The sequence below is a fragment of the Mauremys reevesii genome, linkage group 3 (genome assembly GCF_016161935.1).
Source record: "Mauremys reevesii isolate NIE-2019 linkage group 3, ASM1616193v1, whole genome shotgun sequence".
In the NCBI taxonomy this organism is placed as follows: Eukaryota; Metazoa; Chordata; order Testudines; family Geoemydidae; genus Mauremys; species Mauremys reevesii.
The window spans coordinates 199,527,110-199,552,151 of record NC_052625.1 but is presented as its reverse complement, the minus strand read 5'-3'; the positions used below and the strand labels follow the sequence as shown (position 1 = coordinate 199,552,151).

Here is a 25,042-nt window from a genome sequence, read left to right as displayed (position 1 = left end):
CCATTTGGGAAACATTGAATGAGGGCATTCTGTAGAGCAGAGGGCCCCAAATTGTGGGGTGCGGCACAGAGGACCGTTTTGGGGAGCGCGGCTGGGCCCAAGCCAGCCCCTACAGTGGGTGGGGAGGGAGCACCACCCAGCTCCGCTCCTGGCCCTGGCCCTTGCTGCTGGTCCCACACCCGGGGCTCCACTCCAGGCCCTACACCCAGGGTCCCGGCGCCTGGCCTCAGCTCCCAGCCAGGGGCTCTGCTCCCGGCCCTGCTCCGAGCTGTGGCCCCAGCCTCGGCCCCCTTATCCCTGTCTGTGTCTCCTTCCCCACCCCTCCTGGAACCACAACCTCACTCCGGGCCCTGGCTGGCAGGGGGCGCAGATGGGGTAAGAGGAAGCACGACCCTGAAAATTTTGGGGGCCACAGCTATAAACTGACATCCAGGCTTGATGGCTGATGCTCCTTCTTCGTGTTCATGTCCCATCTCGGCTACTCCTCGGCAGCTTGAATTCTTGTTGCCAGACACATATAACGGATCATTGGGGCACCTCGGTCCCACCTAGTCTCTGTCTGTGGCACACAGTAGTTTAGTATCCTGAGGGGCTGTAATACTTTCATCTAACCCAGGCAATTGGTCTCAATCCTGGGGTCGTTGGGTGGGGTTTAGTGGCCTGTGATATGCAGGAGGTCAGACTAGCCCCTTCTGGCCTCCAGTTCTATGACCTCATAACCCCACCAGCAGGAGGGGAAGTGTTACATAGTGGTTGGAGCACTGGACTAGGCGTCAGGAGTTCTGGGTTGTATTTCAGACTCCTAATACTGATTCACTGTGTATCCTTGGGGAAGTCACTTCATTTCTCCCTGCCTTGGTTTCCCCCTGTAAAATGGGGATAATTCATAACTACCACACAGGGGATGTGAGGCCTGATTAATGTTTGCCGAATACTTCAAGGTCTGCAGATGGAAGAGGCTGTAGACAAAGTTTGATCCAAAGCCCATTGAAGGCAACAGGAAACACCTGGAGCATTGCGTCTAGTTTTGGTCCCCCCACTACAGAAAATATGTGGACAAATCGGAGAGAGTCCAGTGGAGGGCAATGAAAATGATTAGGGGGCTGGGACACATGACTTATGAGGAGAGGCTGAGGGAACTGGGGTTACTTAGTCTGCAGAAGAGACGAGTGAGGTGGGATTTGATAGCAGCCTTCAACTACCTGAAGGGGGGTTCCAAAGAGGATGGAGTTCGGCTGTTCTCAGTGGTGGCAAATGACAGAACAAGGAGCAATGGTCTCAAGTTGCAGTGGGGGAGGTCTAGGCTGGATATTAGGAAACACTATTTCACTAGGAGGGTGGTGAAGCACTGGAATGGGTTACCTAGGGAGGTGGTGGAATCTCCATCCTTAGAGGTTTTTAAGGCCCGGCTTGACAAAGCCCTGGCTGGGATGATTTAGTTGGGTTTGGTCCTGCTTTGAGCAGGGGGTTGGACTAGATACCTCCTGAGGTCTCTTCCAACCCTGATCTATGATTCTATGATTCTATCCCATTGACTTCACTGGCCATCGGACTGGCCCCGAAGAGCAAGGTGTCGTTGCTATGTGGGTACCTCTGTGGTGCAGAGTGCCTGCGGCTAATCAGAAGTCCGGCTTCACCACTGAACAGCAGTGACCAATTGCCATGCAGCCCGGCTCCTCTTCGGCTGGTGCCTCCACACTGCGTTGTCAGATAATGTGACGCACATGACAGGGTGCAGAAAGTGCTGCAGAGACGCCACGGAACACATCTGGAAGCGTGGGCACCGATGCTGAGAGACAGAAGAGAAGCTAGTGAGCAGGCACTGAAGAGCCGGTGTCTCCTGGAGTGGAGACCGGGTCCCTGGCCTTCTTATTCCTTCGTTTATTGTGCCCTGGCTAGTGCTGGCTGTGTGAGCGTGCGTCTCTCAGGCCCATAGGCTGATGTAATCCTAGCAAGCCAGGGCAAAGGTGTGAATTCTCCATTTGGTTCTAACTCACACGCTCCATTCCACGACGCGCCAGACAGAGACGGGCAGCAGCTGAGTAGCAGGAAATCCATGGCAACCAGACTGACAGCCCGTGAGCTGTGTCTCACTCCCCCGCCCCCTCTTTGTTTGCTGCTAGCACCTCTCTGAAATTCTCTCTTTTTGTCTGGTTTGCAGATTTTAAAGGGAGCAGCTTTGTTCTTCCCATAATGCATCTCTCACCAAGGCAGCATCGACGGGCTGGGGAAGCTCGAGGGAGATTCAGTTTTCTCTGGAGGAGAGATTTAGGGGCTTTGCCCTTTAAGAAACCTTCACGCCTTGCCCTCCACTTTTCAGCATGCAGAGAAACCCTAGCTAAAGTGCAGAGCCTCATACTCATGAGCAACCCTACGAGTGCAAACCAGGATGCACACAACAAAGCGTGCAACAATAACAAATCAGTGTGCTTGCCCCAGGTCTCACTGGCAACCTTACAACAAAACAGGGTGCTCAGCCCAGCGCTCACAAGAAACCCTACAATAACGAACCCAAAGCCCAACGCTCTTGCACGCAACTCTGCTACGACAAACCGGTACATCTCAGGGAGGAAAAAACAACACTGATGGGAACCAGACATCAGTGCCAAGGAGCTTTTCAGGGAAGACGCAGGGTGGGTAAATATCCTAAAACAGGCTGACTATGCCCTTTAGCGTTGAACTAATCCAGATGCAAAAATCCATCCCTCTCCTCCAGGAACAGAATCCTAAATCAGGAAAGAAACCGCAACCCTGGAGGAAGTTCCAGCCAGCAAAAATGGCTCCGTTGCAACGTATGAAAAACCCGGCTCTTTGAACACATTGGCCACAATTGCTGCATCTCCCAGGGTGTAGAATTGACACTAATCACTGTGTGACGCTGGCCAATGAGGTGCTAGCTCATCCCAAGGCCTTTAAGGCTCAACCGAACACTGACAAATAGGGAGCTGGAACCAGTCTGGCTCACCTGTGTGTTAGGATAGTTAAAATAGGTATTTGAGTTGTAACAATATGCTTGTAAAGTGTTGCGGGTCTCAGTCTCACTTATAACATCTCTATCACGTGTTATGAAGTTCTATCTAAGTGCAGGGCTGTGCTTACCCATATGCAAAGTACGCAGCTGCGTAGGGCACCAGGAAATTTGGGGCATCACATTTCCTGGTGCCCTGCGCAGCTGCGTGCTGCTCCAGCCCCTGCTCCGGCTCTTCCCCAGGGCCCCCGCCCCTGCTCCACTCTGCCCCAGCCCCCACGTCCCTGATCACTGCTGCAGGGGACGGGCCTGCATTCACCCCATGGTAAGTGGAGCGACCTGGCTCCAGCCTGCTCTGCTCCCGGTGAGTGCTGGGGGCGGTTCCCTCCCACCCCCCAAGGCTGGGAGCCAGGGGAGCAGAGCGGGCTGGGGCTGGGGGGCGGTTCCCCCCAGCCCTCTCCCCATGGAGGCCTGGGGCCCCACATAACCCCCCCCCCCCATGAGGAGGCTGCATAGGGCACCAAAATGGCTAGGGACGGCCCTGTTTAAGTGTTTGCTCTGTAACTCACCAGTGGGGAGAGGAGCATCACTAAGGGTGCAGTACTACTTTCCACCAGGAGCTGTTATGTCCTGGTCAACAAAAGAAGAACCATCAACATCAGAGCAAGTATCGTGGAACATCAAAGGACCAAAGACTTTGTTGATTGCACCCCCAGCTCCCCCATGAAGAGGAGACGTGCAACTGAATTCCTCCCAACACCTGACTTTGCAATTTGAAGAAGAGGGGAAGAATAAAAAGTCCTAACAAAGAGGAACTGTATCTTTTATGCTGCTTGGACTCTGAGGGACAAGGGTTACTAAACATAAGCAAGCGATCCCAGGTGCCTGGGCTGGGTTAGCCCAAAGAGACATATACAGCTTGCTTATTATAGAAGCTTCTACAACCTTTTGAAATTTAACACTGTGACTCATTTGTGTGTGTGTGTCTTTACCTGCTGTAACCTTGTAAATGACTCTCTCGTTTCCTTTTCCTAATTAATGAATCTTTAGGTAACTTATTATAGGACTGGCTACAAGCGTTGTCTTTGGTGAGAGATCTAAGGTGCAATTGACCTGGGGTAAGTGACCGGTCCTTTAGAACTGGAAGTAATCTGAGTATTGCAGTGATCCCTGGTGTAGCACCAGGGCCGGTGCTACTGTTTTCGCCGCCCCAAGCAGCACGCCGAATTGCTGCCGCAGATGGTGCCGTGTGCCATTTAGGCTTCTAACTTCCACTGAAATCAATAGACATTGGAAGGGTAAATACCTTTCAGGATCTGGGCTGGAGTGACTTGCCTCTGCTCCGTAGCAAAGGCCGGACCTGAACCCATATCTCTTTGTGGTCTAGCTCGGGGCTTCAGCACAAGGCCGTCCCCTCTCTAATTACACAACCCGACCGGGGATCTGCAGGGCTCATGAGGCGCTCTCCCCACAATCCTTACCGTTTACGCCTGAGGACGGAGTATACGTGCCTGGGTGAGGCTTGCAGGATCAGCCCCCTGAAGCAGGCACAGCAATGATGGGAGAGAGAAATTAGTCCTTCATTCGTAATGAAAGAGATGCTGGGGCGCAAGCCATTTTTTGACATTCATGTCGGACACGGGAAGCCCAGAGGTGCCGGGGCTAGGAACTGCCAAACCTAGAAGGGCCGGGGCTCAGCCCTGGAAAAGCCCTGGCACAAATGAAGCCCTGGATGTAGGGAATGGTATTGTTCTCCTCCCCCAAAAACACTCCTTGAAGTCAGCGGAACCATGTGCCTTGGGCCTGATCCAAAAGCACTGGAGAGGAAGCCTGGGAACCGGGAACTAGCACGCTGGCCTGGGAACTGACCTTGGGTCCATTCTCTGTCCTCCACAGACTTCCTGTGTCATCGTGGGCAAGTCACGCAGGCTCTCTGGGCCCCAGGACGCCATCTGTCCAATAACAGCTCTGCCCGTTGGGTGTTGTGCGGATAAATACCTAAAGGCTTTGAGGTGCCCAGGTGCCATGGTGACGGGGGCCCATGTGAATACCTAAAATAGGTACAGCCAGGTGCTTTGAGCCTGTGACTGGTCCCACTGATGTCACTGAGGCTTCTCCTGTTTAAGTGAAGTATGTGCTTAAGGACTTTGCTGGCTTGGGGCCACCGAGAGGAGGATGAGAGTTCTGTGTGAATAACAAGAGCTGGGTTTGGCCCTGGACTGAGGGACAAAATCTGCTTTCCGGTTAGGTTTGAGGGCTGTAGACAGGATCTGCCTGTGGGAAAGGAAAACAGGCCCCCTCCCTTTTTGCGGAGAGGGAGAAGAGCTCTTGATTGTCATTAACAGACTCCAGAGGATCGGGATCCCGCAGGAAGGCAGGAGAAGACAGCGCACACCATGTGCCACTCACAAAGAGAAGCCAGCCGAGTTCAGAGGAATGCTGGGGGCTGGCCTGTGATGACATTTCTCAGACCCAAGACTTGAAATATGTATTTCCTGTTGAAAGGGCTACTGGTTCACGCTGGCTGTGATTCTGGAGCCGTGGCAGAAGACGGAGAATATTATGCTGGCTACAGCAAAGCAATAAAAGCACCCTGGGTTCCATTTCCCCAGCTCTGCAACTGACGCACTGTGTCGTTCACTTAATTTCTCTGTGCCTCAGTGTCCCCACCTGTAAAATGGGTGCCACAAGAGCTAGCCATGAAGCACGGTGAACTACTCTTTGTAAAGTGCTTTGAGGCCATCATATGAATGGGGCTCTGGAAGGGCAAGGTGTCTTTATCAGGGAGTAGTTTCTAGGTGAGGGCAGTACACAGCGGGGGAGAAGAACGAAAAGGAGAAACGTCCTTTACATGCCACAGTTCCAAAACGAAAACATCTCTCAGCACCACGTTCCCGGTTCTCCCATCCTCCAGTGACATTCTCAAACCAGACCCAGTCCTGCTTCCACTGCAGTCAACGGAACATGCGCATCAGGAGATGCAGTAATGTGCTCAGTGTGTTAGCTTTAGCCAGAGTCATGCTTCTGATCAGCCATGCCCTGAGCCTGAAGACAGCTAAGTAACTACTCTACCGGATGGTGACTTCCTCTTACCGTGTCTGTCCACTTACGTCCCACATACAGCCAGATCCCTGTAACATTACTAGATCTGATATGGGGTATATGCCGCTAGAGGCCATTGCTGGGGAATTGCTGCCATAAGACACCCTTGCCAAAGCCCTTGGCACCCTCCCAAACCCATAAGTCTCCCAAGTGAACAATACACAGGAGTAGGTAAACCATGAGCTGCTCAAAACCTCCTTGGCTCTGTCCCCATGGGCCTGGTAATCTATTGGCTATTATTAAGGTGACTAGAGGTCCAGTTTTTATAGGGACAGTCCTGTTTTTTGGGACTTTTTCTTATATAGGTGCCTATTACCCCCACCCCCATCCCGTTTTTTCACAGTTGCTATCTGGTTTCCCTAGCTATTGTGCATGTGCTTCACTGCCCCTACTGGATTGAATCAGAACTGCACCACTGTATGTCATAGGCCCTATGCTGCTAATGAGAATTGGAGGTGCTTCGGAGGTGCACAATGTTGGAGGAAGGAGATGTTTTCCTTGGTCTGTGTGATCTCTTTGTGATGACGGTGCTGGCGAGAGCTGGGCTATTGATGACTACTCTGGAAGGGCAAGTTTGTTTCCCAAGGGCAGATAAAAAAATGGTTGTGGGTCGTTCCCCAAAAGCTCTGCTGTTTTCTTAAGTTAGAGTCCTCCCCTCTCCTACCCCAACACACACACTAACAGCCGTTTTCCTTTTGTCTTTGCCCAGTTAGGGACCCGGACGTGCCAGGTTCTGTAAGGGAAGGAATTACTCCCTGTTCTGCTCCCAGAATGGGGGCATCAAGGTCATTCCCTGCCCAACAACGCCATGAGCATGGCTGCCCCATCTGCAGTGCTGTGTGGCTCTGCATCTGCTTCTGCCCTGGGGGCCTGGAGGGAAGGATTTACACAACCCAGCAGCTGGGGTATGATCCTGTGCCTGCTTAAGTCAATGACAAAGCTCCCGTTGATTTCAGTTGGGACTCTGCTCCAAGGCTCTTCCCCTTCTGTGCAAATGACCCATCCTGGTAAATAATTCCTTTTCTTCCACCGAGTTAGGGTTCTCATATTTCATTATCAAGAAAACCAATGCCTTGGATGCAACAAGAGGGCTCTGAAATCCTTGCTCGGTACATGCTGTGTAATAACCTCCTGGGACAATACAAGGAATGCCAATGACCTACCCAGATGCCAGATCCTGCCAAACCCTGCTCCCATAAAGGTGAAAGGACCCTGAAATTATATCTGTTCTGTAGAGAGAGCAGTAGTCTCTTTGGGGCAGAGACTGTCTTTTTGGTCTGTTTGTACAGCACCTAGCACAACAATGGGTCCTGGTCCATGATTGGATGGATGGTCTCAGGGAAATGAACAGGACTTTAATCTGGAAGCATCAGCCTCATCTGTTTGAGCTAGCGGGAAAGTTCTATAGCTCAGAAGCAGTAGCAGATTCATAAGCGTCTATATGCAGTCTAGCCACCAGCGGGTACCAAGAGCCAGCCTGGAGTCATCAGACAGTGAGTAGTGTGAGCAGTTACATGCATGTTTTATGTGTGCCGCTGTTCACATCAGCTCTCAGCAGGCATCATCATTAACCTCGATCACTAGTTAGGGCTAAATGTATCTCTACACTCCAGCTGCTTTGGTGATGCAAAGTAGAGCTAGGTTTACACCTGCTTTATATCATCAGATCAGTGTAAAGCAACCGGTTTGTACCAGTGAATCTGGCCCACTAGCTGTTTTCTTAGTTTAAAGCACTGTTTGGTAGATATCACCAGGTGGTGCTGTTACACATAATCTTCCAAATTATTTTTCTTAGTGTGCGAGCAAATGTTCAGTCTAGGGTAGACATGCCACGTGCTGTTGTTTTGTTATGCAAGGGTCTGCATAGAGGTGGTGGTCCTTTGGAGTGGGAGCTGAGAGAACAGCAGGAAAGTTTGATTACTCTCTGCCTTGTTTCTGGGTAGAGTCAGTTCTAGTACAGGGTGTCTCTCTGGGAACCATGCATTGATGCTGGGCTGAGATTCCTGCAAGAAGGGGTTGTCCTGCATGTTGTTTATGGCCACCTCTGTTCCAGGAGTGGTTTATATGTGCAAATTAAATAGATTACACATAGAATATACGTAGACTGCACATCACTGATTTCTTCTCCACTGGAAGAAGGCCCCAAACATCTGCTGCAGCTTGGCACAAGGGCAACATTGGTGTCAGAACAGAACACTGGCCTCGCAAGAAGGACTGAGAGTAGCAAGAGCTAACAAGCTAACTAGGTCGGGAGCAATAGGCAGGAGCAGCCTGTGCTGAGAGATAGGAGTGCTCTATTCATCTCCTCTAGGATTCTAAAAATATCTTGTACTTCGTCAGGTTCTCTGTCCCCAACAGTGTTAGCACAGATGGTAATGAGCCTTATCAGGGTGCACGGTGACAGCAGGTGAGGAATCCTGTGACACAGGCCTCCTGCTGGTTGCGAGCACGCAGAGTGCAAGGACACCACCAGTCAGGAATATAATAGCTAGAGGTCCTTGGCTGAGAGTCTTGCTGTGACCGGGATCCCAGGGGGGCCAGCCGTGGTCGCTCAGTTAGGGTGAACTGCAAAGGATGGGGCAGACAATCCCCCGAAAGCTGGTGGATATTCCACTACTTAGATTTACCAAACCAGCATAAAACAGCTTCTTTATTACCTTACTGGTTACTCAGAAGTCCAAACAACGCCGTTCCCTTAACGTGAGCCAGCCTCAGGCCTCCATCCGGGTATCTAAGATAAATATGATGATTTCTGAAAATCTTATCTCATCATATAAAAGAAAATATTCTACCAATCTCAAAGGACCAGACACATTATCTCCCAGGTTACTGAATATTTCAGATCTTACCCAAATTCTGGCTACAGCCAGTTCTTAGTAACTAAAGTAAAATGTATTAAAAAACAAAAGAGAGAGAGTATATGGTTAAAAGATCAATATACATACAGAGATGAGTTCAATTCTTAAGATTCAGATTCATAGCAGAGATGGTGAGCTTTGTAGTTGCAAAGAGTTCGTTCAGAAATAGTCCAGAGGTTATAGCCCAATGTTTATATTTCCGGGTGATCCAGTTAGAATCGGAATCTCAGTCCTTATGGCCGAAGCTTCCCCTGTATGAAGCCTCAAGCAGATCTGAGATGAACAGGATCAGGACTCAAGGATCTTTTATACAATTTCATGTCCTCTTTGGCAAGTTGGAGCTCCTCAGGGAACAAAAGGTAATTAGGATGATTTTGAAGGAGGTCCATCACCGGTACTTAGCTATACGAATTAACATAAGGCAATTCCATTCACAGAAGATTTGCTATACATTTCAAAGGGAGATGAATACAGAGATCGCCCATGTTTATGTAACCCACACACCTCCTGGGTGTGGTGTTGTGTCCCATCTTGTGGCACCGAGCCCACTTAGAGAGAGTGATAAAATGAGTGTGCTCTACAGCCTGAGCTAAGGGCCAGTTGACTTTTAGCTCATGTGGTAGAGGCTCATGCACTAAGCTCCAGAGGTCGCCGTTTCAATCCTGCCCACCGACAACCGGAGTCTGTCGGCTTTACAATTCATTTAAATGCTAGGATGGTCTTTTGATCTCTGAATGATCAGAATACAGCACAGACAGGGACTGTTGATTACATTGTTGACGCTACTTGTACATATGTAAATACACAAAAACACAGCCATTACCTCTGCACATGTCTTTAAGGGTCGAATTTGAGCAGGGGGTTGGACTAGATGACCTCCTGAGGTCCCTTCCAACCCTGATTTTCTATGTGTCACTGCAAGAAAAAAGCCCCACGGCAGTGAGGTTTCATATCTGAGTCCACAGACTCAGGCTTGTAGGGTCGTGCTACGGCGTTAAAAATACCTGTGTGGACGTTCACACTTGGGCTGGAGCGCAGGCTCCGAGACCCACCCCCTTTGCCAGGCTTTGAACATCTAGCTGACTATTTTCAGTCAGTGTAGACGTACCCTAAGTCTGATGAGGATTTAGGACCTAGATCATGAAAGGGTCTTAGGCGTCCAACTCCCATGGGATTTAAGCATCTACATACCTGTGAGGATCGGGGCCTAGGTTCCTCGGTGCCTGAGCCCGTTTTGAAAATGGGACATAGGTGCCTGCGTCCCTGAGGCGTTTCTGAAAATGGTTCCTTTGCTCCAGTGGGTAATGTCCGAATCCAATGTAACTGCACTGAATAGAATTACAACAGCAAGTGCTTCTGAGCCATCGGGTGGGACCCTAGGCCTTCAAGTCTGAGAACGACTGGCTCAGAGTGAGCGGGGACTGGGGGGAGGGGGCTCCAGCTTTACCCCCCCACACACACCCCTCCTTGGTTCTGGGCTCTGCCTGCTGTTCGCATTTGAGAGGAGGCTCAAATGGAACCTGGAGAAGGTCTCATTGGTTTTTTGGCTGGTGCGGTTTGATCGTGTTTTGGACTGTGAGCTGCCCCCAGGCGTGTTGGGAAGGGCACACTAGAAACACGCAGAGTTATTCATTAGTCATTGTTATTCCTCAGCTAGGCACCCTGTGAGTGGCAGAGAAGCGGCAGTGACGTCAGTGCCCAGATTGCCAAGGATCCCAGCCACAGGGCAACGTGGCTGGGTTTAACTGGGGCCAACTGCCAGCCCCAATCCCTGAGGAGGGAAGGCAGGAGCCAGGCAATGGAAGTATTATGGGGCCCGATCCTGCTCGCTGCTGAGAAGGACCTGGAGGGGCTGATCGCTCACAAAATCAGGCTGGCCAAGTGCCTGGTTTTCGGCCAGAAAGTCAGATCTACTGATCGGACACCCAAAAACCAGTTCCTGCAAGCAGGGGAGGCGCCGGGTCATCACCCACTCCAGCCCCTACGCAGCTGGAAGAGGCGGGATGGAGCGGGGGCTCAGGGGAAATGGTGGGGAAGGGACGGGAGCTCGGGGAAGAGGCGGGATGGGGTGGAGGCTCTGAGGAAGAGGTGGGGAAGGGGCAGTAGCTCGGGGGAAGAGGTGAGGTAGGGCCGGGAGCTCAGGAAAGAGGCGGGGCAGGGGCAGGGCTTTGTGGGGAATAGGCAGGGCAGGGGAGGTTCCCTCACTCCCGCTGGAGTGTCCAGATTTTAAATATTACCAAGCTGGCCACCCTCTTCACAGCTCCCCTGGGCGTCTGTGGGAGCTCGGGTGCTGAGCACCTCCGGAAATTGCTCAGGGCCTTGCAGCATCGAGCCCTTGGCGAGAGAAGCTGCTCTCGGACTCCAAGCCCGGAAGACCGAAAGGCCTAAACGAAGCCCCTTTTGCCATTCTTTCTCAAGCTCCACCTTCGGGATCTTGACTCATTGACCTTCCTCTAAAGTCCAAGGCTGGAGTTAGCTCGTCCCACTCCTGCCCCTGGCTTTTATGCCCTGTGACAGCGGGGAAATCTCAGGGGAAAACGTAATTGTTCACCTATTTGGCCACAAGTGCTGAACCAGTCGGCTCTTTGCAGGAGGAGGAAATGAAGCGATCGGCTTCAGGCCAGGCGGAGGTCTAGCTGGGCTTTTGCTAGAGCAGCACAAAAGCATTAGCAGCCAGGGCCGACCAGCCAGCCCTCCCCTCTGATGGACGGCGGGGCTCCAGTGTGGCTGCAGACAACTTTTGTGCCTGCAAACAGCCTTTTGTGTGGGCAGACGGCCCCAGACAGCCCCAGTCAGCCTGTGCAGATTTGGCCCCAAGTGAACTATTAACCACACGAGTACCCACGTGCAAGGCAGCACTGCCTAGTGGTCTGACAACAGGGTTGGTAGTCAGGGCTCCAGTGCTACAAAAGTGACTGGTGATTTTGGGGTGTGCAACATGAGACCCTAATTTTGGAAGGGTGGGTGCTCAGGACTCTAAAGTGTCTCAACTTGGGCCCCCAAAATCACCAGTTGTTTTTGAAACATCTTGGCTCATAGCCTCAGCTCCGGATCCACGTCTGAATTGGGTTTGCAACTCACACCTTACTCCACACCGGCCCTAATCTACAAACCAGATCCAAACAGGCCCAGTGACGGCTAGATTTCATCTCCACTTGCGCACTCAGAAATTGAGACACCCAAATCACTTTTGAAAATCGAGGCCAGGGATTCCTGCACTCAAAGTCTGGCCGTGCCACTGACCTGGGGCAAATTGCTTAGCCTTTCTGTAGCTCATTTCTCATATCTGTAAAAGGAGATAATGGCATTTACCTGCTTTGCAAAGGGGTCGCGAAGATCAATTAGCTGATCTTTGTAAACTTGTGCTAAGTGTTATTAATAACAATTACCTCTGGGAATACAGCAGTGCTCCTAATGGACGACTCCTTTGCAATATGGTTTCCAGTTCATAGGCTCAGGACTATTCAGACAGAAATCTAACGCTGTTTGGGGTATTTCCCACCCTGAAGAGGTTTCCTTTTAAGATATGATGGAAGGGGAACCACTCCTTGCTGCACCCCTTGCTCCAAAGCAGGAAGACAGCAATCTAAAAATGCAAATCTTTCGAAATGTTCCAGCGCGATGCAATTTATAAAAAGCCTGTTCGAACTGGCAGGGCTAAACTTCCAGTTGTATAACCACATTATGCAACAGCTCCTCCAGTCCCTGTCAGAAGCCCAGAATGAATATCTAGGGGTGAGAAGAGTGGGAGATATTAGAAGCTCAGGACAGCCAATGGAAAGTTAAAGATGCATCAGGCACCTTGGGCCTTCCTTTCACTTTGTCTTGCATTGATAGGCCTGGAGCTATGGCCAGATCTTCAGAAGCTGTGGACGTCCCCAACTCCCCCTGAAGTCAACAGGAACTCAGCGACTCTGAAAATCAGGCCATGTAGGGTCCCCCAGGGTTCATCAATTGGTGAATTAACCTCACCTGACTGATAGAAAGGAGCATGAATGTCAGCCCCAGATCTCAGCTGCAGCGGGGAAGTTTGGAAGCCTGGCCTATGCTTCACCAATGGCCATTCTCACTAGAACGGGCAGAACCAAAGGAGCTGGGGTGAAATCCTGGCCTCACTGAAGTCCATGGCAAAACTCCCATTGAGCTCAATGGGGCAGAATTTCACCCCAGATCTGAGCTCTCTTGGTCAAAGTCCAGATCCAAATTTTGCAGTTCAGGGCACATCTTTAAGTGCTGTCATGTTGAGCTCAGCGGTTTCATTTTTCAAGGGGTTGGGCTAATGTCTGCTGTTTTGGCTCACAAGTGCTCATGTTCCTCAAGAATAGCTTTGAGTTTGGGGCTCCAGCTTTCCATAGAGCACAAAGCTCCCTGGGGTTTCGAGTGAGGTGCTTATACGTTCTTGGCCCAGATCATGCATAGGTTTTGGGCTGGACAGACAGGCCAATTTTACCTTTACACTTTGCATTCTGCTCCAAATAGAAATCAGCTTCTCTGGAAGTTCACTGATGGTGGCAGGTCGTGATACATGCAGCCAGGGAAATGTTGTATGGATTTGTTTTCTATGTACTGCACCTTTACAATCCAAGGACTCTGCTGGAAGCAGCTGGCATTTTGTGCTCAGCTCCAATGTAGCATGTTAGAGAGGGGAGAAACATACACTGTGCTCTCTCAAGCAGACTTCACTTTGGTTCTTTTCTTTATGTTTTCCCTTACCTAAAATAAAACCCATTTAGCATATAGCTCCTCTCTGTGAGCCAAAAACACAATAGTGAGGAGAATACTCAGTTTCAGGTCTGTTATTATTCAGACAGCAAAAGAAGTAGCACTGCCTGATGCCTGACATGCCTTAGAGGATGCCATGTATAGATTCAGCCCGGGAGTAACAGTTTTAACTCTCAGTTTCCTGGCTTTTTCTGTTTAAATGAGATCGGTACACCGTATTTTTGTCATGATCTTTTTATTTCAGTTCACTTGTCATAGCGGTAATATAGAAACAATAGTGGAAACCATGAAAATACAAATCACTCATTGCTCATGTAATAGCACTTTGTATTGCCAAAAAGTTAAGAATTAGATGCTTCCCGTAGGAAAAAGAAACAAAACCAAACCCTTTACAGATGCTGTACTAAGTCTGCTGGCCTCTGGGGCTGGATCCATCATGGGCCAGTCCTGCTCCTATAGGAGTTTTGCCATTGCCTTCGGTAAGAGATCAACAGGATTAGACCCTACTGCAGGTGCTAAGGCTGTTTTTGTTCACCAGGCCTTGTGTGATGCATTGCAACGGCTTTAGTGCATGTGGATTCGCTCTCCCTGAGTTTCACATTGAGTTTCAGGTTTGAACAAACTCAGCAACCTCAGAGCAAAACTCAGCATGGCCCCACTGCATTTCAGCTGCTTTTGCAGCGATGCCATTTGAAACCACAGGCCATTAGGCTTGAAAGAGCCATGAACCATTTGTTGCACTTGGTCTGGCTTGTGAGTGTGGGGCGCGACGTGACACCTGGGGAGCTGCACATGGCTGTGTGGTTTTTTCAATCACAGTCTGGCATTGCTCCGCTTTACAGAAGCTGCTATCCCAGGACTGTTGCATGCACATGTGGCACAACTGTCCATGGAGTGTGACTACTTCTTTCTTCTCAGAACAAAAAAAGCACCAGTCAACTCTGCAGATGATTATTTGGGCCAGATCCTCAGCTGGCATAAAGCCATCTAGCTACCTGAGGCACTTACAAGTACCCATCCCAACTATGTCTGAGCACCTCACAAGCCTTAATGCAGTTCTACTTATGACAGCCCTGTGAGGCAGTAAAGTGCTGCCATGCCCATTGTACAGATGGGGAACTGAGGCATAGAGTCTAGCCCAAGGCCATGCAGGAAGTCTGTGTGGAGCAGGGAGTTGACCCCAGGCTTGCCTACAGCCCAGCCTAGCACCCAACCCCTGGACCATCCTGCCCTCCTTCAAGGAAGCTGCAGTGTTTCACGCCAGTGAAGGATCTGGCCCTTTGGCTGCAAAATCCCATTCCCCCACTCTCACCAAGTATGTCAGTGTGGTTGCTGTTGTTGCCATAGCCAGTTGTTTTGTTAAGTGTCCGGACCCACTGTTCTTTTGCTGGTGAGTAACAACAACAAACTGTGACTTATTTTTGTCGTTCCCTCTACCTCTGCCTCCCACCCACACAAAACCCACCCCTTCATTTTCCCTCTGTTTATAGCCTCCGTGCTCAAGCCCACAAGACAGGCAGCTGCTGGTGAAGGCTCTTGGCTAGCACAGTGATGTGCATGGTCTACAAATCTAGACGGGGACAGATCACATTGAAGACCTTGCACACTGCTTGTGTGTTGCATCCCTCGTTAGTGCCTGGTCCACACAAAGGGCAGCAACCTACTAGTGCTGCCTGATGATGGATGTACTTCTGTTGCTCAAATGGTAGAGCGCAGGGCTGAAGGTCACAGGTTCAGTTCTTGCTGATGACATAAGCTGGAGGATCATCATACTTGCATTGAGATGGTGATTCTTCTGGCTGAGGATCCTTCAGAGCCTGTCCATATCCCCCCGGCTGGAGTTGGAGCTGCTGAGTAATGTGCTACACCAGCCGGTGAGCGATCAGGGGCAGGAATCAAGCCTGACATCATTTTTTATTTTACAAAAATGTGCATTTTGACTAACAGCTGGCAATTCTGACCGTCCCATCTCTAATAAATACAGTGATTCATTTCTTAAACCCCCATCTTTGAAATGTCTAACCCCGGCTATTCTGATTTCATTATTATTGTGCTTACAGTACACTAACTTTTTGCAGTGACTGAGAGAGTCCTTGATGGTACAGAAATGAGATCCGTCTATTCCTGTCCTAAAAGACTGTCCACTGTGATAAAGCCAATCTGGGTGTGTTTAGTTATGTAATAACCAGTCACTCATGTCCCTGTTCCTTCAGTTAGTTGGATGCAACTACCTCATGCCTGAAGCTGGGCAGATTTTTTTCATCAAAGCATTTTTTCAGTGCAAACTGGCTTTTAGATCCAAATGAAAACATTCATTTTTGGTTGACATTTTCTAGGTTTTGGTTAAAAAAATGTTTTTAAGTACCTTTTTTGTCTTTTGGCAAAACATTTTACTGCAAATATTTCTGAAAGCCAACAGTTTTTCATTTTTGGTTTTTCATTGAAAAAACCCCCACAATTCTACAGGATTTTTTGGAAAATGAGTATTTTTCAAAATTTCCTGCAAAAATACAGTAATTGGTATTTTGATCAGTTCTATTCCCATCCCTGTGTTAAAAAAATAGAGATCCTGACTCTCATTGGTTAGCACATGCACAGCTGTCTATTGAATTTAAAGGGATGATGTACATGAGTAAGTGCTCACCAGTGTAACGGTTACACAATCTACTACAGGTACACTACGGTAGTGGTCTGAGACCATAGAATATTGCTAGACATAGTGTTGCCTAGTGAATAGTGTATCACACTAGCACTTAGGAGCCCTGCGTTCTAATCTCACCTCTGCTATTAGCCTGCTGGGTGACCGTGGGTAAGTCATTGGACCACTCAGTGCCTCAGTTTCCCCATCTGTAAAATGGGGATAATTATAGAACTGTGGGGCTGGAAGGGACCTCAAGAGGTCATTGCAACACTGGCATACCAGGTGCCAGCTCATGCCAAGGCCCCCACATCTCAGCTGAATGCCGGCAAATACATAGCTAGAATCAGTCTGTTAAGAGTGTTAAAATAAATATTAGAATGGTAAGAATGTGTTTAGACTTTATTGAATGCTTGTGAGTTGCTGCTTGCATTAATCTCACATATAACCTCTGTATCCTATATTAGGTAATATCTAGTGGTTCTCAACCTGCGACCCAATCAGAACACAGCTGTGGCCCATGTGACATCCTCAGGGCCATACAGGTAGCATTGGATGGGCCCACGTAACACATTGTGGGCCACATATGCGGCCCACAATGGTAAATAGGTTGAGAACCACTGAAAGCAGTTGTTCTATGAGCCCCTGTGAAAATGACTGTGTAAAGTATTAGACAGGAGAGACATTAATTAGCATGAAGGGCTGATCTTCAGCAGAAGGTGTTACATCCTTCCCAGAAGGCAAGGACCATCGATACCAGATGGATCACTGTAGGACACTGCAACTGGAATTTCCCTACATGCAGTCAACAAGAGGACAAAAGATTTCTTTGTCCTGCTGTCCTCCATGTAAAGATGAGTCATGCAAGTGGATTCCTCCCATCAACTGAGTTTGCAACTCAGAGTACATGGCAGTAGGGGGATCAAAACCACAAACCAAAGGAATTTAGTATTTCTATGCTGCTTGGCCTCTGGGGGGCACAGTCTTTCTAGGCATAAGTGAGAGATCCCCAGTTGCTTAGCCCTAAAAGACATACAGAGCTTGCTGATTATAGAAGCTTCTATTACCTTTTGCAATTTAAGATTGTAACTCATTTGTGTATCTATGTTGACTTGCTTTAACCTTGTAAATAAGGTGTTGTCTTTGGTGTGAGATCTAAGGTGCAAGTGACCTGGGGTAAGTGACTGATCCTTTGGGACTGAGAGTAACCTGAATATTGCTGTGATCCTTGGAGTAAGGGACCATCTATCACAAAGGTCTGTTCATTTGCTTGGTGAGACAGATCAGAAGACCCAGTGGGACTGTCTGCGACTCCATGCTCAGGCTGCTGTAGCGCCAGAGGCGTTTACCTTTGGTAATTGGCTGTGGAATCTAAGTGTAGAACTCACAGCCAATTTGGGGTTCGTGCCTTGATTACTAACAGTCTGGCCTGAGGCAGGTACCCACACGCTTGAGCACTGCAGGCAGCATTAAGTCTAATCCATCCCTCCTCACTGCTGCAGGATTACGTAAACCTAGACGATCCCTGACAGATGTTTGTCTAATCTGTTCTTAAAAACCTCCAGGGACAAGGATTGTACACCCTCCTGTAGTGACCTATTCCACTACTTACCTCGCCTCATATACGTTATAGTTAGAAAGTTTTTTCTAGTATCTAACCTAAATCCCCCTTGCTGCAGCAAAGCCCATTACTTCTTCTCCAACCCTTGGTGGACACTGGAGCCCAATTGATCACCGTCCTCTTTATAACAGCCCTTAAGGTGTTTTAAAATGCTCAGTCCCCTCTCAGTCTTCTCCAGGCTAGACATGTCTAGTTTTTCTTAACCTTTCATCGGAGGTCAGGTTTTCTGTCGTTTATTGCTCTCCTCTAGATTCTTTCCAATTTGTCCACCTCTTTCTACAAGTGCGGCACCCAAAACTGGACACAGTACTCCAGATGAGGCCTCACCAGTGCTGAGCTGAGTGGGACAGCTACCTCCCAGGTCTTACATACAACACTCCTGTTAATCCACCTCAGAATGATATTAGCCTTTTTTGCAATTGCATCACATTGTTGGCTCATATTTAATTTGTGATCCATTATAACCCCCAGATCCTTTTCAGCAGTACTATGGCCTAGCCAGTTATTCACCATTTTGTAGTTGTGCATTTGATTTTACCTTTCTAAGTGAAGTACTTTGCACTTGTCTTTGTTGAATTTCTTCTTGTTGATCTCAGACCAATTCTCTAAGTTATCGAGGTCATTTTGAATTCTAATCTTCAAAGTGCTAGCAATCCCAGCATGGTGTCAGCTGCAAATTTTATAAGTGCACTCTTCACTCCATCATCCAAGTCATTAATGGAAATATTCAATAGCACCAGATCTAAGACAGACCCCTGCAGGACCCCACTGGACACATCCCCCAGCAAACCATTGCTAACTACCCTTTATGAGTATGGTATTTCAACCAGTTGTGCACACACCTTATAGTGTTTTCATCTAGATGGCATTTCCCTAGTTTGCTTATGAGAATATCATATGGGACTAGAACAGGAGTACTTGTGGCACCTTAAAGACTAACAAATTTATTTTAGCATGAGCTTTCGTGAGCTGCAGCTCACTTCTTCGGATGCATAGAATGGAACACACAGACAGGAGATATTTATACATACAAAGAACATGAAAAGGTGGAAGTATGCATACCAACAGGAAGAGTCTAATCAATTGAGATGAGCTATCATCAGCAGGAGGAAAAAAAACTTTTTGAAGTGATAATTAAGATGGCCCATAGAAGGTGTGAGGAGAACTTAGCATTACACTAATTGAATCTATTTCCCTATGTTAAGTTCTCCTCACACCTTCTATGGGCCATCTTAATTATCACTTCAAAAAGTTTTTTTTCCTCCTGCTGATGATAGCTCATCTCAATTGATTGCACTCTTCCTGTTGGTATGCATACTTCCACCTTTTCATGTTCTTTGTATGTATAAATATCTCCTGTCTGTGTGTTCCATTCTATGCATCCGAAGAAGTGAGCTGCAGCTCACGAAAGCTCATGCTAAAATAAATTTGTTAGTCTTTAAGGTGCCACAATTACTCCAGTTCTTTTTGCAGATACAGACTAACACAGCTGCTACTCTGAAACCTGTCATATGGGACTGTGTCAAAAGCCTATTGAAATCAAGATATATCACATCTACTGCTTTCCCCCATATCAACTAGGCCAGTAAGCCTCCCAAAGAATGAAATTAGGTTGGTTTGGCATGATTTGTTCTTGACAAATCCATGCTGGTTATTCCTGATAACCCTATTATGCTCTAGGTGCTTACTAATGATTGTTTGGTAATTTGTTCCAGTGCCTTTCTGGGTATTGATAACGATACTGACCTCCTTTGTAAATTGCTTTGCGATCTGCTAATCAAAAGCACTGTAAAGAGGTGGGTATTACTATTACCATAGTAATCAGCCATTGCTACAGAATACTGCAGTGCTGGACCAGTGCTGTAGGATACTGTCGATACTTTAATCAAGACTGGATGTTAGCAGTGGTCACACCCCCGTGACAGACCCCCGACCGGTTTCTGGGAGATTAATACCCCATGCACAAGAGGTGGCTAACTGGCATGCCTTACTGCACTAAGGATTGGTTAATTACCTCCAGTGACAATCCTGAACCACTTCTCACTCTGAAAACTGCTGTTGTTTCCTATTAATTGATATTGACACCCTGCAGCTACTAAAGCCCAAATCATTCAAGGGAAGGAAAAAACTAACCCCAAAAGACTTCACTGCCCTGTCATTCCTTTCTTGGTCCCTGTGGAGTCTGATTGGCTTATATACAATATAAAATTTGCGATCAAAGCCATGCGGATGCCTCTGTCTCCGCCCTCTGCCATTCACCAGAGGAGCTTCCTCCAAGCTGACACTCGGGAAATGGATTTGTGAAGCTGATCTCACAGGTAGGGGAGAGCACAGCTGGCCCAGCATGATGAGTAATGCAAATTAGGGACAGATGTGCCTTTATGCTTGTGCAGAAGGGCGGGCACTGCCCCAGAGATCTGTGTTCGGTGAAGGCTTAGAAGGGACGGCAGCAGGGTCATGAAACAATCCTGATACAATATAGCCCGATGGCTCTGCTTGGCCGTAACTGGTCACTCTCCGTGTTGCTGAGCACATGCTCATGCCACAGATCAACAGCAGACTTGGCACTAGCTCTCCTTCTTGTATTCATTTTACAGTAATTCTTACTACCACAATCACTAGGGAAAATATCCATTTTCCTCTTTACATTTCCTTGTTTTATTTGGAGCCGGCTATCCTGGCACGCTGGAGGCTGATCCTGTGGAGCGTTGGCCGAGTGGGATGGGGATGTGGGCCATCACAGTTTTGGTATATTGCTCTATGTTTCTTAGTCGGATAACAGAGCTGACTCATACAGCTGTTGTAGAGAAAACAAGTCAAGAATGAGATCCAGCACATTTGCAGCCCTGATCATATCCTTCAGGGGGCACAGACCAGCCTGGATCGCTGTATAAATGTGTACGATGTCCATAGTTACCATTCACCGCAAAGGCACACGACAGGACAAGCCTAGCTTCTCTGCCGTTCTTTTGGGATTGTGCACAACGTAAACCCACTATCCCTCATGCCTTGGAGGCGCGGCTGCCATTGGAAACCAGCTTTCTATCCAAGATAGCAACCTTTGGCCCCTCCAAACAGAGGGGTATCATTGGTTTGTAGAGGAGCCACGGGTTCTGGCCCCAGCTGGATGAAAGGGGTTTTGCTTTGGTGTGCGGCTGTACTTCTAACCTTCCCTTTGATTTCCAAGCACCTGGGAGGTCCAGTGGCCTCCCGCTGCCTCGCCGATCCTTCTGGCACTGCTGCTGTCTTTTACAATTACTTACTGATGAGGAGGAGGTGGGATTGCACTTGCAAAGGAGCAGACTGAACGGTGGTTCTAATACCCCAGCTTGTCTGTAGGCTTCTCCATACTGTCTCAGGGCTGAGATCCAGCGGCACGGCCTGGAGGCGAGAGCAGCTGTGGGATCTGCTCCCTTCTACCTCTTCCCCTCTGCGTCCTCGTGAGTCTTCGGATCTGGCAGTTCAGTGGAGGGATCCCTCTGTCTGCACCTCCGCTCCCCCAGCCCTCCCCCACGGACGCTCCCTCCCGTGCCCCGCCTCTAGCACAGCGAGAACCTGCGGGAGTTGATGTTCATCTTGGTGACGCCGATGAGCTTGAGGGGTGCGGAGAGGCTGAAGGAGCTCACGAGCGGCAAGTCGCAGAAGAGGTCGGCGAGCTCGTCCCGCTCCTCCAGCTCGTAGGTGGCGTCGTTGAGCATGCGCTGGTGCAGGTGGCACGTCTGCTCGATCTTCAGCTTGTTGATGTCGCTGCGCAGACGCATGAGCTGCCGCGCCAACTGCTGGTCCTGCAGGCGCATTTCTGTCTGAAACACAGAGATGGGAGGGGGTTGCGATCAGTCACCACAGCACTCGGGATTCACTCAGCTTCCCTCTCCCTTTAGCCGAGGGCAGTTTAATTTATCTCTGAGTGAGCAGCAATTAAGAGAAACAGCAATTAGAGAGGGGAAAGAATTTCCAGGGAATTGTTCCCACCGCCTTGGGTCAGATCCCCTGCTGGTGTAAATCAGCCTAACACCATGGAGTTATAGATACACATCAGCTCAGGGTCTGGTGCATAACATTCACCAGGGGCTTGTCCCATCCAGTTTTAAGTGACTCCTGTGATGGGGCTTCCTATGGGAGACTCTATTCTGCATTATAGTAGATATCACGACCTAGAGGTTGTTTCCTGATATCTAGCCTTGAAAAGTGGCAGATTCAAAAAGCATAAAAGGAAATGCCCTTTCACCCAACACATGCTTAGGCTGTGGAACTCATTGCCACTGGATATCATGAGCCAAAATATTAGCAAGAGTCAAAGAGGGATTGGACATTATATGGATAATAAGACTAGCCAGCGTTAAATTAATAAATACCAACAAAATAAAGAGTTTGGGAAGGGAGATAAAAACCTCATGCTCTGGGGCTTCCGCCAGCCTGTAACTATTGCAGACCAGGCTGAGATCTCATGTGGAGAGCAAATTGCGTCACACCTGCCAACTGTGGGGTCCTTACACCTTCCTTCGAAACATTTTGTACTGGCCACTGCTGGAGACAGGATACTGGACCAGAGGGAACCAGCATCTGATCCAGTCTCACCATTCCAAAGTGCTTAAATTTTGCTTTCATCAGTTTCAGTCTGTTTCTCCTACCTGGTACCTCCTAACCCCTTCTCTGGGGCTGGCCCTTTTGAATACTGGTAGCTGGTTTTCATTTCCCAGCCTGGGCCCTGCTCCCATGCCCACTGGAGTTAGTGGCAAGACTCCCATGGATGGCAATAGGCTTTGGATCAGGCCCTTGGTGGTTTTCTGGCCAAGCCAAAGCACAGCCAGCCACACTCGGACACCGAGCTAGTTCTTTTCGTCTTTTCCCAGCAGTCAGCTCGTGGAGGATTATGATTTTTGTCGCCTTTCTCTGGGCTCCCTCCCGTTTGAGCCTGTATCAGTTCCTGCGAGGCTCAGAAACTGACCCAGAGCGTCCAGCTAATCCCTGCCCTGTGGGCTGGTGCCACAGAGGGGCTGGAGGGCCCCGTGGGGGGATGCCCCTGAGGCAGGAGGCACAGAGTCTGCCCTTGTGGCTCAGTGCATTCTTCCCACACACAGGGACAAGGGGCGATAGAGGGTGGCAGGGACAGTGGCCAGGGCAGTCCTATGTCTCAGCAGTTCAGCTCTGAAAAGGCCTCTCAGAGCCATTGCAACAGGACTGCAAGTTAGGGGACTGCCCCAGCTTGTATCAGGGGCTGAACTAGCCCCTGGCAGGCCCTGAGCAGGAGAAGCACAAGCTGCTTCCTCTCTGTCTCTGCACAGGTAAATGTTGCAGGGGAAAGACCTGGTGCCTTGCCCAGGGATGGTCTCAGTGCAGGTCTGGGGGTGGAACCACTGCCTCACAGGACCAGGGACTGGGAGTGAGGCCTGGTTCTATCCCTGCCATTTTGTGGGACCCTGGGTAAGTCGCTGAGCAACTATGGGCCTCAGTTTCCCTTTCTGTCAGTTCTCTGCCTCCTTGGGGTGTTGTGAGGCCTCGTGCTCGACGGGTGTGCTCAGGGCTGAGGTTAAACACAGTTAGATTAATCAGCGGCGGATTTCTCTCACTGCAGTGGTGACAGATGGATGGCGGAGCCTGCCAGGCCCTGGCAGAATTTGCCCGAACGCCCTAAGAACATGGTGAAAACCCTGGATCCTCATCTCAGTGGATGGGGGAGGACTGAGTCACGGTTATGCAATTACACCAGGCCCAGAGGCAGCTTACTTGTAGCACTGTCAACATTTGTGATGTCATTCCTGTGTCTTCCCCACACAACCTCCACCCCCGAGCAAAACGGAGCCTTACAAAGTATTGATGTTGTTGAAATGTTTCCATTTCTGGGGGAAGTTTTCTCACTTTTCTGCAGGCGTTTTTAACGTTGCCAAAGAGGCTAGCAAAATGGCCGCCGAAAGTTTCTATTTATTAAGGATATCGACAACCGTTTCGATTATGTTTTCACTACTGTTTTCGGTTAACGGTCTCAGTAAAAATTATTTTAAAAAGTCACAGAAATGTTGAAATAACAAAAGAGGGGTCCATGACATGAAAGCCACTTGGACATTTCCAATTTTTTCAGGAAACCAGCTTTTCCTTCTTTGGGACCCACTCTGGCCTTTCTGATGAGGCCCTGGTACGCTGTTAGGGCACCATGACATTTTCACACAAGCCAAAATACCAAGATGGCAGATGGTGCTCACATCTCTAATCTCAGACTTTCCTCTCCCCTTCCTGCCCGCCCCTTGGCGACAGCTGGGGTTTTAACAAGGCAAGCCGCGAGTACAAGTCTCAGCTCTGCTGGGCAAGTCCCTTTCATTCTCTTTGCCAATTCCACCTCCTTGCACTTTGAGATCTCCGCACGAAAAGTGCTGAGTGTGCTAAGCAGCATTATGATCCCCACCAGCTGAATCACAAAGAGAGAGACAACGCACCAGAAACATGAGATGCAGTGACTGATAGTAGTAAAATTTTCCCAGGGAGCTAAAGCTCTCCTCTGGCTTTGTTTGCTTCTGTGGGGGGTGGGGTTAGGGGATGGGTGGGAACTTGCTTCTCTTTTGGCTGAGCTCCCTTAAGAAGAGCTGCCTTATTCCTTCCAGAAAACACATAAAGGAAAAAGAAACAAAGCTTTGTGATGGCTGACACAAGGATTATCGGCACAATGGCGCAACGATGCTGGAGACTCTGCCCATCTCTGAGTGAGATCTGATGTTCAGAGTCTTGATGACTAACAAACATCTTGCGCAGTGACAACTCCTTCAGGGGTGTTTACACACCTGAGGCTTGTATTTATGGTGACTGGGCTGCGGGTGGAATCCACGAGGTCACATTCCACTCGCATGGGGTTGGCTCGAGATACACAGAAGAAACCCAGGCATCACCAACGGCTTGTTCAGTCTAAAATAACCCTGATTGCAATGGAACTATGGCAATTTACAGCAGTGTGGATCTGCCTCTATATAGCTCACTTCCCTGATGTGATAATTTTCAGGGGTGCTGAGCACCCACAGACCCCATGAACTTCACTGGCAGTTCTGGGTGCTCAGCAGCTCTGAGAGTCTGACCACCAGCCCTTTGCACTTACAGAGCCCCTTTCCCTGGAGGAGCTCAAATCTCTGAGATCAATTGATCGCTCC

General features: G+C 49.1%; 2 protein-coding genes across 2 annotated transcripts in view; one reads left to right on the top strand and one right to left on the bottom strand.

Annotated features, from left to right (window-relative positions):
* BLK (BLK proto-oncogene, Src family tyrosine kinase) overlaps positions 1 to 25,042 on the top strand; it is a 150,482-nt gene that overhangs the window by 7,207 nt on the left and 118,233 nt on the right. The gene's annotated exons all lie outside the window — the stretch shown is intronic.
* Positions 19,412 to 25,042, bottom strand: part of FAM167A (family with sequence similarity 167 member A) — a 34,558-nt gene continuing 28,927 nt past the window's right edge. The window contains exon 3 of the mRNA XM_039531170.1: positions 19,412 to 21,712. Within this exon, the coding sequence (XP_039387104.1) occupies positions 21,449 to 21,712 (264 nt within the window). The 3' untranslated portion in view covers positions 19,412 to 21,448. The remainder of the gene's footprint in view (positions 21,713 to 25,042) is intronic.